General features: G+C 35.4%; 1 protein-coding gene across 2 annotated transcripts in view; it reads left to right on the forward strand.

Annotated features, from left to right (window-relative positions):
* The window catches only part of LOC150100350 (tetratricopeptide repeat protein 29-like), a 267,893-nt gene that overhangs the window by 128,349 nt on the left and 118,565 nt on the right, over positions 1–20,979 (forward strand). For both annotated transcript variants that reach the window (XM_090402521.1, XM_090402520.1), the window contains exons 6-7: positions 4,202–4,423; positions 17,812–17,897. In XM_090402521.1, coding sequence (XP_090258647.1) covers positions 4,202–4,423; positions 17,812–17,897 — 308 coding nt within the window. The remainder of the gene's footprint in view (positions 1–4,201; positions 4,424–17,811; positions 17,898–20,979) is intronic.

Genomic DNA, 20,979 nt, shown 5'->3' on the forward strand with positions numbered 1-20,979 from the left:
AAAAAAAAAAACATATTCGTGTTTTAAATGAAATTTAAAACGACTTTCTGCTACGAGGTGGGAAAGTAGAGTAGAAGCAATAAAGCCACTTAAAAATAGTACCAAGGAAATTTATTAGGCTCTTTTTGATATTACGGAAGATGAAACTAAAGAAATTGATTGTAGAGTTCAGGCAGACAACTTAATTTCAAAAGATTTATTCGTTTAAAATTATTTGCTCTGTTCATGTTTGGTACGAAGTCTTAAGTCTCGTAAATATTGCAAGCATAATAATGCAGAATCCAACATTTGATATAGGAAAAATTACAGAAAATCTTGATTATGTTATATAAGAATTAAATACTCACTGAACAGACCAATATTTTGAAAATATTATTAGAACTGCAAAAGAAGTAGCAAACGATCTTAATATTGATGCTATTTTTCCAGACATTCGCAAAAGAACAAAAACAAAAATGTTTGGTTACAAAGCATCAAATCAGACAATGCATGATGCTAAACAAAATTTTAAAATAAATTTTATCTTCGCAATTTTAGAAACGACAACAACTTCAGTCACGCAAAGATTCATACTCTTAAAAACATAGCGAGGACTTTAAAGTTATAAGACATTAGCAAATTAAAAGATTGGAGTGATGAAGATTTAATGAAACATTGTAAAGATTTGCACTTAAAATTGTTATATACCGTATTTTTTGGACGATAAGACTCGCCCCAAATTTACGAGACGATTCTTAGAGAAAAATATTTTATTATATCAAGATATTTACAAATTCATACTTAATTTTTATTTATTGTTACAATCATTTGTATTAGCAATATTCAGTTCATCTTCACTCTCGGTACTATCACTCGTCTCGTTAATGTCACCACTCGTATTACTTTCGTGTGAACTATTGTTGTCACTCCCTTCAAAAACTGCGTCATCTTCGGTACCATCCATTGCATTATTTCACCTGCATTTCTTAAATGACTTTATAATCATCTCTTCTTTCACAGCTTTGCATGAATTTTTCACCCAGGTACATACTTCCAAAATTGTTGGACGTTTCATATGTCCTGTTGCTGTAACATTGTGATTTGGCTTTGCCATCCATTTGTTCCATTCTTCCCGCATAAAATTTTTAAATGGTTTATTAATGGATCCATCAAGGGTTGTAATTGACTTGTAAGGCCTCCAGGAATGACAACTAATTCTGTATTCATTTCTTTTAGAAGCTTCTTGGTTGATTCTGTTTTATGCTCTGAATTGATCCCACACTAACTAACATCGTAAGCTTTTTAAACAATGCACCTGGACGATTTGCCCATATTTTTTATATCCATAATTTCATTCCTGTTTTGTCCATCAGCCTTTATCTTGAATGTGGATAATAATGCCACAATAAATTTCATCTCGGTAATGTTTTTTTCTTGAAGATTAGCATGGGGAGTAGTTTTGTTCCATCTGCACAATAAGCTAAAACTACAGTGTAGTGAGTTTTTTCGTGACCTGTTGTTTTGATCACTATTGATTTGGTACCTTTTGAATCTACTGTCCGATTTGAAGGAATATCAAAAGTTAGAGGCACTTCATCCATGTTCACAATTTGATTAAGCTCAAAGTTAAATTTCCTTCTCGCTGATATGACAAATCTATAGAATTCTATAATTTTAGCTTCATAGTCAGCCGGCATTTTTTGGGCTAGAGCTGTTTTTGTATGCATGCATAATCCGTGTCTTTTCATAAATCTAAAGCACCAAGACGTTGATCCTGTAAAATCTAAAATTCCATTAGCAGTTGCCCATCGTTTCGCTTCAAAAATTATCATTTTCGTAGAAACAGATATTCCCATGTTTCAATGATTTGTTACCCAATTTTTCATTTGTACTTCTAATTCTGGCTATTTTTCGAGGTGCGAACTGGTTTTCTTGTGTTTACTTAGCAGTTTTAATTGTTCCTCTTGTTTTCTCCACTCACGAACCATTTTTTCTGTTGGTGGTGGACCAAAATGTCATTCTGCTGCTCTGTTTCCATATTGTTTTGCATAATTTATCACATTTAATTTATAACTCATGTTATATGAAAGTCGTTTTTGTTTTACACTCATTTTTTCTAATTTTAAGATAAAAATTTTAACGACTTATAAAAAATAATTCATATGAACCGTACAAAAGCACATATGTTTACACACTAATGACTATTGATGCTCTGAATTACCCACATGCAGCGAGATATCTAAGGTACCTTCAGGAGGCATAACTTACTAATTTTATTAACATATTGCGCCAGTAATTGAACTTCACTAACAGCTTCGGTACAGTGTAAAGATTCGTATTTTAATGTTACCTTCGGACCATAAGACACACCCCAATTTTAAGTCGATTTTTCTATGTAAAAAGGTGCGTCTTATGGTTCAAAAATACAGTTAGTTAAAAGCATGTCTTCAAATTATATTTGTTATGTAATTATATGTATTTTTGTATTAAAATAAAAGTAATTATATGTAGTATTTATATATTAATGAAATAAACATTTTTGAAAACTTTTATTATTAAAAATTCCTTATTAATGAATTTTAGTGATTACAATGTTCTACTATTGTTAAATAAAATTTATTTTTAGGTATGCATATAAACTGTTTTGTACTTTTAACAAAGTAAAATGTTTCGCAAAATTTTTCATGGAAACTTATTTTATGGGGGCGGTAAAGTTTTGCACAAGGGTACCTCCTACCCATGGCACGGCACTGCTCCCTCATTATCCCACAATCCTCTCCAGACCCAAATGCTTCTACTCTTCCACATTACTTCTTACTTGCTCAGATCTATTCTCGGCAGTTATTACTCTCCCTTCCAGCAATTTTCTCTTCAGATGACTAACATCAAACCATTTAAATGCAGTCCATCATTTTTATACAGTTCCATTCATCCCTTAACCTTGTCTGCCACATTCACAAACTGCACTTTCTTATTGCAAATCTCTGCCATCACACTATTCATGATCTTTGCTCTCTGTCTCAGTTCATCACTGTCATACCTAGATAGCACACAACTACCTTTCCTATCACGTTATTATCTTTTACTCTCTTCAGCAACCTCCTAATATCTGTTCTTAAATTATCCTTGTTTCCCATCAAATCATTTGATCCAACTATAGTCTGCCCACAGTATAGAGAGCTGTCATTGGAAGGCTGCCAAGAAGAGTCCATTCATGTTGAAGGGGAGAAAGAAATAAGGCAATGTACAAATTGGTCACTAGCACACAAATTTACGTGCTTTATAAGTAAAATTTTCCAACTGTTATACAAGCAAAATAGTTATCACTTTAAAAACTACAATGATCATAAAAGATAAGTTAATTTTCCGACGTTTAGTAACAAACAACCCATCCCACAAGACTGATCGATTAACCTATAATGGGAATGGATTCTCCTTCTTTTCACTTGTGCAGAAGTGCCGAAGGGTCTCGAATCTGGGGACGTACTATACCACTGCATTCTAATCATATTCAACACCTCAGCCACTCTGCTCCTACCTCCAGGAAAAACAAATCTTGTGCATTTTGTCATTTGCTACACCATTCCACATGAATCATTCGTTGTCTCTTTCATATGGTCATCTTCCATTCTATTCTTCTTCAATCTTCCATGCACATTTATAATTTTCTTCCTTTCTCTTTGCATACAATTTATCTCTTGCCTCATCTTCACCAACTCCTGCTTTCAAATATTAAATCACTTATCCTTTTTTTGTTTTAAATGAGGCCTCATGCCATAATTCTAAACATTTCTAAAAGTTTTATCCAGAAATCATAAGAAACTTATGCACTTCAATGCAGTATTTATTTTAAAAATAAGAGCCTATTCTGGAAACTACATTTATCTGTTACCAAGATCAGCCTAGATTATTTTTTTTGTTTGTGTTTTTGCTTTAAATGAAAGCTAAAATGGCATAAGTTAGCAAATAAATAAATAAACATTAACCTTCAAATGTTTCCTTCTGAAAAACTGTCAAATCAAAGTTGAATTTTTGAAAAACATGCATTTTCGCATGCACATTTGTGCATGTTTACACTATTTGAAATTGATCTTACTTAACTTTCAGTGTTTTACCCTGTCTTTGTATTCCTGTAGATTTTAAATCCAAGGTTTCACGCTGATTGATCATCTTATTTTATTTAGATTGAAATTTTTTTTAAAAAAATCTTTTTTTAATATAGGAGATCTGCAAGCTGCTCTTATGAAGCTGGAAGAATCCTATTTTCTTTTAAATAGCCTTCTAAGTGAAGATATACTTGTTACCATGAATTTAAGCGAAACTTGCTTAAACATCCATAGGGTATGTATGACTCTTGGTGATCAGTTTCAGACACACAAAAATGAGAATGGAGATGGAGAAGCTTTATTATTATTTAGAAGAGCTTTATTTATGTCTGAAAGAGGTAAGAAACTTGTGTTTATAAACATTTATTATTTGTTATTATTATTATTTGGTGAATAAAGTGCAAGAAATTATATACTTGATTTAATCCTTGATCCAAGTGTATGCAAACAAGTTTGCATCTGAACTATTTTCAGGACTGGGGCAACTTGTATAAAGAAGCTCATGACTTCATGTCACTTGCCTAAGTATCCCGTAATGCAAAGCACATCTCCTTGCGGACATGTATAATGCTATGCATTATGGAAGGTCACTACCCAGACCGGTTTCATCCTTTATTGAGGTCTCATTCAAGTGGAAAAACTTCAAACAACTTTCTCTAACCTAGAGTATTTTGGCTACTCGTATATGAAAATATGACTTCTGCATTACTTCATCCTTAGTATCACCTTTGGGTCTGGCTCCCACTGATGGGACCTCAATAAAGGTTGAAACCGGTCTGGGTAGTGACCCCTTCCCATAATGTATAGCATTATACGTGTCCACAAGATGTGCTTTGCATTAAAGCAAGTGATGTAAAGTCATGAGCTTCTTTATATGAGTTGCCCCAGTCTTGAAAATAGTTCGGGCAAAAACTTGTTGATATCTTGTTGATATAATTTCTTAATATCTTTAATTTATAACAAGAAAAATTATTAGTCATGAAAATATGAAACATACTCCTGCTAGCCTCATGCACCTAAAAAAGAGCTAGTGGCTTCATCAGGATTTAATAAACATTAAAAATATATAAAGAGATAACAAAGTTGACTAAATGCTAACAACTAAACATGAAATTGTATAGCATGCATTAGCTGTCTATAGTTAATGAGAGGAAGTGATTGTTTGCAAAGTTGAAGTTTCTGATGTTAAAAGATTTAATAAGTGATTTCTATATATTATCAGACCTTGGTTTTTATTCAGTGATCTGCATGGATGGATGACCATAACTGATTCCTTCAGAAGTCTGGAATAAAAATTTTCTTCTACATAAGGTATGGTTGGCCAAACCTATGTTTTCTTTTATGCTCAGCATCTGCAACATGTTCCTTCTTTCTCACTTCCAATCCATGGCTTGTCTGTCCTGTGTAGTCTAAACCACAAGACCATGAAGTTTTATATGTATAAATGAAATATTTGGAATATTTGTAGAAAATTGTGTTATCGTTAGAAGATCTTAGGAGACTGTGAACAGCTTAATTCAGTTAAAAAGTTACTCTGTTGTGCTGATCTTTGAAAAGAGGTGAAAAGAGATGTTAAGTTTTATAAAATCAAACATTTATTTCAGAAAGATTCAAGATTACCTGATCTAGAACATACATTTGGGACAGTACTGGAAATTACCCCTGAAATACATGCAAATGCTTTCTGCAATATGGCTGAGAGATTTCAAATTTTTAGGGACAGACACTGAGAGGACATATGAAAAGCGATAATTAAAGTATTGACCTTTGTATGTATTTTTTTTTCTGTTTCACATTTGGATTTTGTATAATAAACATATAATTATGCAATTAAGTCATTGCATAATTATATGTATACTATAGAGAAAATTCACCAAACAAAGTAAACAAAAATATCCCATGACTTTTAGGACATCCTGCATTTAAATTCCTGTCTACAACAGGATGATCTATCAACCTGTTGTAGTTAATGAGTTTATTTCGATTTATGTCTAAAACAACTAAGACTATGAGACCAGTATATCACATCTGTAAATTGCAGATGTCATCAGTTTATCCAATTTGCCTATTTTGTAGAATGAAAAACTCCAAGTTTCTAGGAGGAAAAACCCTGCTACCTCAAAATTGAAACTCCAGTCTTGTGATGGAACTATTTTATTTTTCCCACCTCTTTAGAACTTTTTTTTTTTCAGCCATTCAATCCTTGCTCAAGTTTAGTAAAATTTCAAACTCACAGCATGAAAAAACTTGAACTGTTCAATTAAATTCAACAGGAATGGATGGATAGAAATATGTTGCCCTTAAAGAGTATCATATTTCTATCATATGACTTTATGAAGGGTCGGACTTGCCTTAGTAATTTGCTAACTTTTTACAATAGAGTGTTAAGTGAGTTCGATAAAGAGAATGGGTTAACAATAATTCTGCTGGATTTTACAAAAGTATTTGAATTCTGTCAATCGGAACCACATGGAGCTCTGTTATGGAAATTAGAACCAATGGGGATGGATGACACTGTTTATATGGGTACAAGGGTGGCTGATGGATGGTTACCAAAAAGTGGTGTATATGGATGAACAGAGTCCAGGAGAAAGCAAAGCAGGTGACTAATGATATGCTACATGGTTCTATGTTATAACCACTACTGTTTATTATGAGGGTGGTCTGAAAAGTTCTCAGCCTAACAATGAAAAAACGAATTTATAATTTCAAAATTATTTTCATTTTTGAACATAATCTCCCTTAAGACTAATACATTTATTCCAGTGATGCTCCAGCACCATTAACCCATCCCTTAGTGGTTCTCGGTAAGATCTACAAAATACCTCTGTACAGCTGCAATCACCTTTTGATTCAGAGAAAAATGCTGCCCAACGCAGAAGGGTTTTGGGAAGAGATAGAAGTCAGAGAGAGCCAAATCTGGGGAATAGGGTGGATGTTCCAACAATATATAGTGCAGATCCCTTAATTTTCCCATTGCCAAAACACCTTTGTGGGCACGTGCATTGTCCTGATGAAAGATGATTTTTTTCTTCTGCAAACTGGGTATTTTTTCACGAATTTTTTCATCTAGGCTGGTTAAAAGATCAGAATAATATTCCCTGGTTATTGTTTTAACCTTTTCAAGATAATTAATAAACAACATGCCTTTAGCATCCCAAAACACCGATGCCATGACCTTTCCTGCTGATGGAACCGACTTTGTCTTCTTTTGAGCCTGAACAACCAGCTTCTGTCCATTGTTTTGACTGCTGTTTGGATTCTGGTGTGTGTAATGGTAAATCCAAGTCCCATCCGTAGAAATAGATCTACGCACAAAATCAGTTGTTCTTGTTAAAATGCTCCAAGCACTGTTCAAAGATTTTCATGCAAGTGCATTTTTGATCTGCTGTGAGCAAGCGCGGCACCCATCTTGTGCAAAGCTTTTTAATTTGCAATTCTTCATGCAAAATATATCATACACTTTCTTTTGGAATGCCTATAATCTCAGCAATTTTGCACACTTTAACTCGCCGGTCATCCATTATCATGTTGTGCACTTGATCAATGATTTCTGGTGGTGTTACACTTTTTGGATGTTCTTTCCTTGGATCATCTTCAAGGCTGGTATGGCCATGTTTAATCTCGGCAACCCATTTCTAATTGTCGGAAACAAAGGAGAAGAGTGCCCATAAACTTTTATTAGTATTATTATTATTATTATATGACACCTGCAGGGAGTCCAAAGACTCATCGAGGGATGCACCTACTCTACAACAATGTCTCCAGCACTCAGTCGACCACTGAATCACAACTACCATCACCAGCCACATCAACTCCATCTACTGCTCACCATCATCACTAGTATTTTCACAATCACAAACATCCATGCCCATGGCGGGATTTGAACTCGCAGCCTTTTGGCTGGAGAACAGATACACTAACCACTCGGCTAACCAGGCCACCATTTATGAATTTCTTTTGGCATTAGACCTTCTTTTACAAAGAATTTTATAACTGCATGATATTCAATTTTATCCATTTCAAAGGGATATAGACAACACTTTTGCTTCAGACAGCTGTATGACAGATGTACCAACTTAGCAGGGGCGAATGCTGGTTTTGAAATTCAAGCTTGCACTTGTTCAGGGAGTGAGAGGTGTGATTAAAGTCTGATTAGTGGAATAAAGAATTTCTAACCATTTCAAACTATATATTTAGAAATTTATGTACATTTAATCATACAAATACAATATTTATTTTACAAATGATATTCTATCTTTTTCAATTTAGCTACTTGATACAAATTCTATCCTACAGTTTTCTTTATGAACTGGTCAATAACGTCATCATAAAAAGTTGGTTGTAACTTAATTTTCCCAAGCAACATGCACACTTGTAAAGGCTGGCTAGAGCTACGTTGATTGTATGGCCTGTGTTTAAGCAACAGAGTGAGACAACGTGAAATGGCTATGCACATGTATGAAATCACAGTGCAGCTGCGAGGACCTGGAAGCTCCTACAACCGAGCAAGCCTAGGTAGCTTTGACTAGACTAGCAAGCATCGGCCTTAGATACATAATGCAAAGCTCAATTATTTCCACACAAGCTCTTAAGACATCTTCTGTCTACAAAAATAAAAGCCTAAATGGAATTCTTATAAATGCATGCATTTATTAACAAATAAATATTACTTCTTTCTCAATTAATGAGCTTGTGCAGCAAACATAGCAAGCATGGAGAATTCACCCCTGCAACTTAGAAAAAAAAATCTTGCCGATAGTGTCGCCATCTATAGTTGAGGTTGAGAACTTTTCAGACCACCCTAGTAATTTGTACATAAATTATAGAGGAAATTTGAATTCTGTCAAATGGAATCACTTGGAACTCTGTTATGCAAATTAGAACAAATGGGGATGGATATGCCACTGGTTATATGGATACAAGGGTGACTAATGGATGGTTACCAAAATGTTGTATATGGAGGAACAGAATCCATGAGAAAGCAGATGACCAATGATATGCTACATGGTTCTGTGCTAGGACCACTACTGTTTAATTTATACATTAGGGAAATACCTTGAAGGAAAATATTAAGTTATTCACTGATGATGCAAAATTGGACAGAGTAATAGTTAATGAAAGTGATGTGGAGAGTTTTAAGGATGAGTTAAATAGTCTCTTTCTGTATGAGCAACATATAATGAATATCAGTTTATGTGGCGAGTTGTAAAGTTATGCATTTTGGGATAAATAGATTACAAGCTATGTACCACATTGATGAAAGTGTACTCCAGAAGTAGAGGAGATTGGAGATTTGGGGGAGTAGTAGGTAGATATTTGAAGTTTAGCAGGCATATTGCTAAGGTTGCCAAAGTAGTTAATAAGATTACATGGTTATTGAATAACACACTAAGCAGTAGAGATAAGAATGTTGTTATTCCTCTTTATAAGGCCTTGATATGTCCACATCTGGATTACTGTGCTCTAGTCTCCTGGGTTTCTTTGGAAGCTGGTGGAGAGGATTCAGAGACAAGCAACCAAGTTGGTGAGTGGTCTTTGGAATACTTCCTGTGAAGATAGGTTGACAGTTTGTGGACTCAAAAGTTGGTTGATATGTGAGAAAGAGGGAATATGGTGGAAAAATTTAAGCTACTTAAAGGGTTTTATAGGATTGATGCAGGGGAATTGTTTAAGCACTTGGCTATAGAGGACAGAACAAGAGGTCACCCCCTGGAAGTTGAGTATGGATATAGTTAGTGGGAGCATAAAGGCTAGATTTTTTGCTTGTTGAGTGGTGAATGAATAAATGGGATGGGCTGTTAGAGGCAGTGAGCAGTCTGTCTGTTTATGGGTTGAAAAAAAGAGGTATGTTAGATACTGTGTGGATAGTTTGGGTCTCTCTCTCTCTCGTGATGAATCTTTAAACTCCATGGCAGTGGTGCACCCAGGATTTAATCTTGGGGGGGGGAGGTTGAGTAGATGATTTGAGAATACATACTACGTATTGCTTACGAGCTATGACTGAGCATCTGCAGTGATCACCAATACATGATGCCGTGATCTCTTCTGGCTTGGCTCGGGCAAACAAAGTAGTGCCTGAGCACTACTTCATTCGCCTTGCATTCACAGCAGCCAGGATTCCCAAGAGCTATAGGATATTCCCACTTTATGTGACCACTGATTGATAAGTAGCATAAAAATAGAAGACATGACACAACATAAATTAAAAAAAAAAAGAATTTTAATTAGGAAAAGATTTTTGGAATTTTTTCTAGTGTTTTTTTCCTTTTTCTTTTTTTTTTTGGGGGGGGGGGGGGGGCAGAAAACTCTCCACATCACTTTCATTAACCCCCCCCTGTGTGTGCGCCAATGCTCCTTGGAAGTGCTTGTACAATAATAATAATAACAACTATAGTCTCTGCATTAGTTATGTGTCTACCATGTCTATCAATTTCCATTATCTAAAATTTCTATCATTCTGTTAGCTACATAATGAAATAACTCCCAGGGATTTTTTTTTTAGTCTGATTTGAAAAACACTGCTCATGCTATACTTTTGTTTCTTACCAAACATACCACTTATATTATACTTGACAAGAAAACATATTCTTGTTTTAATATTCTACTCTAGAGTATAAGTATGCAAAATTTGTGCATGAAGTGTCGACAGTCATGTCTGGTCTAATTGTATATTCTTGCTATCCAGATTGATTTTGATCTTTATTGAGATCTCATCAGCAGGAGCTAGATATAGGAAGATACAAAGGTTAACTCAATGCAAAATTCACATACACACACATATATTACATATACATAAATTTGTGTATGTGTTTTCATATACAAATGTTAATAATGAGAGATTTTTTATATAGAGGATATTATCATAATATTAATCCTGTCTATAGAGATGATCTCTGTTCAACAATTATTTTTAATTTTCTGGGTGTACCTATATATTATTTTATTGCACAAGGGTTCACTCCGATTGGTGCAATGACCTTATTTTTACTATTTCATTCAGAATCCGATAAAATCACTGACTCAAGACCAAAATACAAATTAAACACATTTAATAAAACAATATATATATATATATATATATATATATATATACACACTTCAAACAATATTACATAACTAACTACAAATTTAATTGGATCCAAGGCCTTTTTATAAAATAAACTTACACTTAAGACTAGACTAAACACTTTATTTGCACAATCACAAAATGTTCATAGCCAGTTTCTTTCTCTGTCAAGGCCCTTTTCGAAGATATATGACTTTATTCTTCATTTTCACAGGATCCTTTCTCATCACTCATGTAGCGCGCATTAATTCTTCCCGACTCAATTCTGTCTCCTCTTCAGTAGAAATAATAATTAGATCTGGCGTCCTTAAAACGGATGAAACTTCCCAATTAGTGTTTCCACAAATATTCCTTTAGAACATAAATAGCAACTTCTTAACTCTTCCATTTAATAGTTCCACAATTCCCTTTTTGGAATATACTATTAATTTTCTTCCGACTGTCACATAAAAAAAAATTCAATTTCCTCCGAATCTAAATGTCTGCCAGTCTGTGTTCTAATTTTCTCTCCCAACGCTATCTTGTTTATTCTCTCGTTGCTTCGATACTGAACTTGTCAGCTGTCAATCACACATCAAACTTCTCAGCGAGCATGTGCACTCTGTGAAAATGGCAAGCAAGAAACAAAATACGATGGCTGACACTGTGTCTCCGTTAGTGACAAGAGAATGCCTTCATAAAACACAACTTTTGATAATTTTAAAATACAATAAAATTCCTGTAAGTAATACAAATATCAAATCCAGTAAGTACATAAACTTTTTTAAATGCTTTACATATCACTTTGACAAAACAATTTCAATAACGGGCACATTGCAAGTGTCGACAATGCGTCTTATGAAACTAAAACTAATAAACATTCTAACATAAACAATACGTAAAAATATTCAGAATTTTAAATTATGATTATTTTTACACAAGCATAGGCCAGTTGGATAGCATACCCACTCTCCAACCAATGGGTTATGGATTCAAATCACTTCTTGGGTATGGATCTTTGTAAAAGCCTGCTTTTTGAGTTTATTTTGATTGTAAGGAAAAAAAAAAAAAAAGAGTAGTAAAATAGTGTATCACCATATTATTAAAATACACCTAATCAGAAATAGTTGTAAAAGATGAAGTAAAAGTGAAGAGTGAGAAGGTAAAAATTATAAGTCTCCTGCCATGCTATGATAGAGGCAAATTGAAGAAATGGATTGCATCTAAATGGTTTTGATGTCTTTAGATGTCTAGAGAGAGCTTTCTTCACCAAGCATGCTGAAGCAGAAATTCCGAAAAACTTAATCAATTAGGGTGGATGCAGGTGAATGTATCTAAAAAAGGCACCCATGAGGCCAATGAGTGTGAGATGACAAACAAGTGAAGAATCTAGTCTCTCAAGCCAAAATTGAATAGGGTAGTTAATTCAGGAAGTAAAGATGATTTGGGGGGGGGGGGGGGGTTGCTTAAAGGGATGCTGCAGTTCTTATATACTAATGCCAGAAGTATCAGGAGCAAGAGGGAGGAGTTTTTAGCATTGGTTAGTGCAACCCTGCCAAAAGTTATAGACATTAGTGACACTTGGATAACAGCAGATGATGCAGTTACAAATGTGAAGGGTTAAGTATTTTCAGGGAAGAAAGAGAAGATAGAGTGGTGGGGGTGGCTATCTGAGAATTGCATCCAAATATAATAGGAGATAGGCAGGGATAGCTGTTAATTTGAAGCAGTCAGGTGAGATCAAGACCAATAAGACAAAATATATGGTTGGCAGCTGCTATAGGCCGGGGATGACAGAAGACATGCATCAGCAAATTAGTAGAATGAGTACAGGTTGAATGATTATTATGGGGAGGACTTCACTATAGAGATATAGATTGGAAGGAAGAGAGATCACATGGCAGGAAGGAAATGGAATTTATACACCTACTGAAGGATAAATACTTGAAGTAGCACGTGATGGAGTAGACTCGAGGTGCAAGAGCATTGGACCTGGTCACAGGATCAGAAGAGCTATCAGTAACTAATGTGACCATTGCCTCCAATTGGGGAATGTGACCATGGTCTTGACTTGGGAGATTGTAAAAAAATGAATATTCTGTCAAGAAGGGGGTATATGTGGAATTGAAAGGTAAGTGATTATGACAAGCTTAGCAGGAAGCTTGAAGCTGTGCCATATCATAAAAACCCTGAAAGGGAAGAATGTTAGTAAAGCATGGGAGATAGTTAAGAAGCATCTAGAAGAAGCTATATTAAATTGTATACCTAAGGTAAATCGGTTAATCAGGTAGGAGTTAGATGGATGAGTAATATCATTGAGCATGAGCTTTGAAAAAAGAAAATGCTGTGAAGGTTATATAAGAATGGTGACAAGCAAACTTGTGAAAGTAAAAGAGTCAGGCAGAAGAGTGACCAGTTTGGTAAGGAAAGAAAAATCAGATTATGAGAAGAACTAGCCAGGCATGCCAAAGAAAATCCCAAAGAGTTATTTCATTATGCTGCAAGTAAGATGAAGAATGACTATGGAAGAATAACCTTGATGAATGCTGATCTTACTAGGTGATAGATGCAGATAAAATAGTTGAGTTACTGAATGACCACTTTGCAAGGGTATATCATCCAAGTGAGGTTAATGTGGTGACACGTTACAGTCTTATGCAGGAACAGAAGTGGATGAATGGAGGTACTTGGGATATTGTGAAATCTCAATGTGAATGCAGCTGTGGGATTAGATGTGGTGCATTGGGATATCAGCTTGTAGTGCATTTTGCTGTACCATATTCACAAACTTATAAAGCAGTGTTAACTCAGTTTTGATGTTTTTCATGTAAAGTTTCAGTTTTGATCTAGAAACAGTCACTGTGTGAAATTCTGACATATTCATGAAACATATCAGACTTATTTTTTTCCCATTTTGTAGTCTTCTTTGTGACACAAGAACACCAGAAACAGGAAATAAACACACAACATTTATTGCAGAGTTTAACTTACAGAACTTTTCTGTAACATTGCAGAACATTTGAAATGATCCTTATATGTAATATATTATTATTAACACAACATATCATGCAGTCAAAAAACTCATTGTCAGAGACACATTGTCGTACACAAAGTTCATCAATCTGTGCCTTAAACTCATTCACTGTTTCTGCATTCACTACACTCTAAGTCAATGCATTTCACTTGCAAACTATTCTCCATGCAAAGAACCTACTCTCATCCCTTTCTCACACATTTCTGATACAGTTTCCAGGGATGACCTCTTGTTCTACCACTGTCTCCCCTCATTCTATGAAAAATGACTTCTACATTAACCTTGAGCTTCATGAGACTCTGCAAATGGCTCAATCTGCTGTCATACCTCTCATTTCAGAAATACTTCATCATTCTTCTTTGGACCCTATTCAGTATATGCTCATTGCTGTGTAAACCAAGTGACCAAATCTATATAACAATTCAAATGAGTCATGACTAAGCCCCTTGTGCAATAGAACCATAACCTTTTTTTTTACTTCTGCATATTACGATCCTCTTCATCATCATCATCATCACCATAATTCCAGTGTGATGATTTGATCCTTAAATTTCAGGTACCTTTCCAGATCTTTCATCTTCTCCACCTTCTTCAAAATTTCTATTAATATTATACTCTGCATCTCATTCTTGTCTACCAAATTTCAAGAACTTACATTTTGCAATGTTGAACTGGTCTCTATTCATTTGCCCACTCACACAGTCTATTCAGTCGAGCAGCTGTAGGGCCATACATTCTGCTTGACTCCTCATTGTTTCCTCCTCCTTTACATTATCTGCAAACAGATGCACATCTCCTGTTAAACCAATTCCAGTATCATCAATGTACAAGTTAAACAATAATAGTTGCAAAACAAACCTCTGCTGCACACCACCAATTAGTTTCCTCTTTCAAGATATAGCACCACCATGATCACCTGTCAAACTCCTTAATCTGGTATCTAATCCCATCTGTTCCAGTTTAGTTACCAACTTGTTATGTGGCAGTCTGTCAAGGACTACTGAAAACATGTATCTAAGTAAGCCGCTGTATTTGTATCATCCTTGTAAATTGTACATGTCACCTTGTTGTAGTACATAAGCAAATTGGTAAAACATAATCTCCCTTTACAAAACCATGTTGCCCATCACTTAGAAAACACTGCTTTTGTTAACCCAATTCAGTATCTTAGCTCTTGCCAACCACTCCAAAACCTTAACCACAACTCTAGACATGTAGACTTGCCTAAAATTTGACATATCATCACCTTTCTGAAATGCAAAAATAATGCCTTCTATTAATGTCTGCTGATGCAGTACTTTTGTTAAACAGATATGCTAAGACTGCTAGTTAGCTCCATGGAACATTCCTTCAAGTATTGCCTTATTAACATCACATTTACTTAATTCCCTCTTGCTTGCTCACCATCAGCAGTCATTTCTTTCCCATTTCCTCTACACTCAAGTTTCTAATGATGATGTCATTCTTATGAACATGAAATACTATGAATGAATTGCTATCCAAATACCAGAACTGCATTCTCTGAGTCAGTTACCAGTCCATCATTTTCACCTGTTAATGTCATCTTACCATAAGCATTTTTTCTTCTGTTTGTACATTTCAAAAGAACTGTTTTGGGTTTTTCATGGCCTGATTGCTAGTTTCTGATTATACTGCACTTTTGGATTACTAATTGAATCACCTTCCTTGTCTGCTTCCTTGATGAAACTGATTATTACAAGTATTTAACTTGTGCTGCCTCCAGAGTGTCTTCTTTTTCTGGATTGCATATTTAATCTCCTCATTCATCTGTTTTCATCCAACTTAATTCATCATGTTGATCTATGAAATACATTTTACATTGCAGCAGTTAATAGCTCTTAATCAGTGCCAGTCATCATTTATCTCCTTTCCACTTAACTCTTCTGTTCATGGATCTCTGCTGTTTAACTTATTTGTTAATATTTTATGTGCATTGAATGGGTCATCTTTAGTTGTTTGCTGATGATGCAAAGTTGGGGAGAATTATAAGGAGTGTTGCTGATGTTAATTCCCTTCAAGATTTGAATAGAATTTTAGCTCAAACAAATAAGTGGGGGGGGTTCTAGTTTTAATATTATTAAATGCATGGTGTGTGGAATTCAGATCCCCCAGATCTGAATTCAGATCGCCCCATCGTCCCCCAGATCCCGAACTTCTTGAAGTTCGGGATCTGGGGGATGATGGTTGATGGTGGACTAAAGTTAGGAGTGCATATTGCAAGTGTAGCAAACTGCACATCACGTTGCTGCTAATCATAGCAGCAATGTACTACCTATCAAAGTAGTGCATTGACAAGCTGGGATAAGGAGGTGTTGCCACTGTATAAGGCATTAGTTAAACTATACAAATCTGTTGCACTGAAATTTGGTCAGCGAGATTTCATTGTGATGTGGAAACATCAGAGATTAATGACCAAGATAATATCAGGAATCTAGAATTTTGGTTATGCAGAGAGGGTGAGGAAATGTAGATTGCAGATTTTTATGGATAAGGGGGAAAGATGTTATATGATAATGATGTTTAAGTTAGTGAGGAGATTTTACTAGATTAATACATCATCATCATGTGTCATCTCCTGTCCAGGAGGTTGATTACAGGTGTAAGAAATGTGGTGAGGACCCTATCTCTTCTACATTGTTGTAAGTGTTCACGGCTGTAGATCACGTCTGCATGTGTGTGCGTACGGGGCCAGTTTGCCTGTTCTGATGGACAAAAACCGTTCTGAGTGAAAAAATGCCTACCTCCATACGAGACTGGCTAACTCACCTTTAGTCGAAAGAGACCAGATCAAGATTCCTCGCATCATGGATGGGAATTCAACTCGGGTCTTTCCAACCAAAGGGCTTCCTTCATTTATACCGACTGTGCTACAGAAGCTCAGTCAGTATAGATGATTAATACAGAGGGTATTATAAAAAACTGGAGGGTGATTAGGGAATAGTGAGAGGCCATCCCTGGAAGTTGTATAAAGGTGTTGTGAAGAATGGCGTGAAGATTAGGTTTTTACATAGTGAGTGGAACTCATTGTGCTGTGATTGTAGGCAGAATGTGAAATAATAAATGATTTTGAGATTCAATATGATAGGTATGTTTCTAGTTAAGTGGGCCTTCCATAATTATTCTGCTGACTTCTGGACAGAATTCTGGAGGTTACTATCATAATGATAATAATTATATTAAAAAATTTGTAAAAAGTGTCCACCCAGTATGGAATGAACATAATATATGGGCAGGTAAATTCCCATCTAACATGCAACATGCAAGACACAGTCCAGTGCAAACATGCGGCACTGTTTTACTGAACTGGCTTCCATCATTTGTTTGCTTATCATATCTCACCTTGAAAGAATTCAAGATAAGGTATGATAGGAGTTTTGTTGTAGAAATAGGACTACCAATACATTTCTTACTCTTCGGGAGGTCTTGAACTAATAATAATAAACTCTCTTCCTTTTGCTCCCCGCCACTCCTCTCTCTCTCTCTCTCTCTCTCTCTCTTTCTTCCTTATTTATTAGTTTTTTGAATTGATAAAAGAATAGATTAATGTCTTCATTTCTTTAACCTATCATATTTTTTTCCATTTAAATGCATAAAATCTCTTTACTGTAATTTCCTATATTTAGCTGGAGACAAATATGTTACAGCAGCAACTCATTTCAAAATTGGAACACTTTTATTTGCATTTGGAGCGTATGATACAGCACTTATGGTAAGTTTCATCTCTTTAGTAGAGTTTTGATATTTGTTATTTGGACTTATACAAATTTGGAAATATAATATCTGCTATTTTTTTGCTCTGTGGAAGAAGGGAAGGAATATCATATTTATGGGAGAAATTTTTTCAAAACTTTAGATGTGGGCTAAAAATAAAGAGAGAAAAAGTACACTGTAAACGATACCTTCATCTTAGAATGACGCCTCTTTAATGCAATTGGAAGAACGACGGTACGTTGCGCCCTTCGATTACAAAAGGCCTAAGTTTGATTCTCGTCATGATGGGAGGAATCTTTATATGGGCTTTTTCAATCAAAGGTGAGTTAGCCGATCTCATACGGAGGTAGCAGGGTTTTTTCTCCCAGAAACTCGGGTTTTTCATTCCGCATATAGACAAATCGGCCCTTCAGAACACGTACAATTTACAGACAAAAAATACTAGCTGTGGTGGTAGTAGTTGTGGACAGTAGATGGCGTTGATGTAGGTGATTGGTAGTAGAGGTTCTCTGTAGTAGTGGAGATGGAGAGTTGTACAGGTGTCCTCCCGCGATGAGTCTTCGGACTCCTTGAAGGTGTCACGAATAATAATAATAACATGTAAGCAGCTGAAGAGATATTAGCCATATAGGTAAGTATGTTAACACTTACCTTATGATGAACAACTTTTGGTTTTCAATTAATTTTATCAGAAATATTATATAGTAATACTGTAATTTAAATCTGTAGCGTTAAATATTAATGAAATAGTACAGTCGATCAAGAGATATGCTGTTCCTTGCCAAGATGTAAATGCATTATGTTTTAGCTCTTTATAAGAGTTCTAAAATAACAGTTCAAAGTTACTATTAATAATTGTGATGGTTTGCTATATTGTATATTCTGTGATTGATTCCTCTCCTAATTTGTAATAAAATTAATTAAGTTAAATAGTTATAGTTCATATTCTGATCATATAGGCTTGAAAAAAGTATTCATCTATTGTAAGGAGATGAGAATTTTAGTTGACCAATTACAAAAAAAAAAAAGAGGAGTTTCAGTTTAATCATCAGTCTTACTTGCTTCTGCTTTTCACCTAAATAACCATGAGGCTCATAGAAAACTTACTTTACAGTCTTACTATCTTTTTTTATTTGTTATTTAGTGTTCGGGAGAAATACAAGAAATTATTGGGCAAAATTATATACAGACTGAAAGTTCGGTTAACCAGTCAGTGGCACTGTCTGGGAGTAAATGCTGATTCCTGAGGCCTCCAGGAAAGGAGTGTATAGGGCAGTCATCAGTGATATGATGCATAGTCTGCACAGCACCACACACACACACACACACACAAAAGGGGTGACAGTGAAATTTCCCACAGATGTAGTAAGTGGACACAGTGACCTTGTCCATTCAATCTGTTTAGCCAACTCCAGAGGTGTTGAGGTAGATTTAATCCTGATGGGTCGATGGTTGGATTGGTGATTAGGTACTTGTCTGTAGTGTGTAGTTCATTCCAGAGTCCTCTCCACCAGACCTGGGGACAATTATCTGGTAGTCCACAAGCCATACAGGAGATGTGGAGACAAGGCAGTGTGTTAGAGGTGAAGAGATATTATGATGAATAGGATGATACATGTTATTTCTGATTTTATTTATTTATTTGATGATGGCTTCTTCTCTAGCACACTACCTTGCCTCCACGGGAGAGGAGTAGATCGTAAGGTAACAGAAATGGTTCTCATTGTTATGTTAAGCTGGGTGTCTACAAACGGCATGTGGTGATTTCAACTCCAAACTGGTAAGCAGTATTCTGTAACAGGGAGGACAAGAATCAGGGCCGCTGTTCTAAGAGTCGAGGCAATATAACCCAAAGTTTTGCCTGTGAGTTTGTTTATAATGTTGTACCTGGCAGATATCTTTAAATTCATTTTTTCCAAATGTTTTGAGTAAGTTAGACTGTGGTGAAGTGTGATCCCAAGATAGCATGGTTACTTTCATAGATTGGAGTCCTGTTGCAAAAATTTATTTTTATTTTTCTACGAGCCTCATGGTTATTTAGGTGAAAAGCAGAAACAGTTTTGCTGGGATTAGGAGATAGTACCCAGCATTCAAAGTAATTTTGTAGTGAGCTGAGATCGTTGCTCAGTGTTTCCTCAAGGTCTTGGAAGGTACTGTCATGGGTGGCATCATCAACATAGATAAAGTTTTGACTAGCTATTGGAAGGGAATCACTTGTGTACAGGTTGAATAAAGCTGGGTGATGACAGATCCTGTTGCAATCTATTCTTAAAGATTAATGGTCTGCTTTTTTGTGAATTCAGATGAACCTTTATTTTCCTATTGGAGAGTATTTGTTTTATAGTCATTTTAGTGTTTTTTTGCTGCTTTATGCAGTAAACCTTTCTTCCATATGGTGTCATAAGCTGATGTTAGGTCTGTTTTTAAACCCTTTGGTTATCCAGCTTCTATATGGGGTTTGTGAGAGGTAGGACCTGTTTGCAGCAGCTTCTGCCAGGCCTGAACCCAGCCTGTTCACTGGGTAAGATGGCTTCTATTTTAGGAGAAATTCTAGAGAGGATAATCCACTCAAAACGTTTGTGAGGAGTGCAGAATAATGCTATAGAGTGGTAATTATTAGGGCCATCAGTTGATTTATTAGGTTTTTTGGCAGAACTATTATCCTTGATTCATGCCAAAGTTTTGGGAGCCATTCATCATTTATTATTGTGGAAAAGAAATTAAATAGCCAAGATTTTGCTCTTGGTGTCATCCTTGACTTGGGCTGAGATGAGTAAGAAAGTCTGTAAGGATGCCATGAATTCCAGGAGCATTACCTGTTTTAATTAGTTTAAGTACTGCATCAGTTTCATCTATACTTACCAGATAGGAGTTTGTTGTAGATGTAGGGCATGATAAGAAAGCTTTTTTATAAAGACAATGGATCTCTTTTTTGGTGACTATGGAAATTTTGGATTTAGCATTTTGTGCTAAGATTTTTTTGCAATACTGTTAGGGTTTACTTTTCCTCTAGTCCTGTTTGGAGTGTTGGTGCCTTCCAATCGACTTAGCAGTGACCAAGCCTTTTGACTTGATCTGGT

The sequence above is a fragment of the Typopeltis vanoorti genome, chromosome 13 (genome assembly GCF_054136105.1).
Source record: "Typopeltis vanoorti isolate ZY-2024b chromosome 13, IOZ_Tvanoo_1.0, whole genome shotgun sequence".
Lineage (NCBI taxonomy): Eukaryota > Metazoa > Arthropoda > Arachnida > Uropygi > Thelyphonidae > Typopeltis > Typopeltis vanoorti.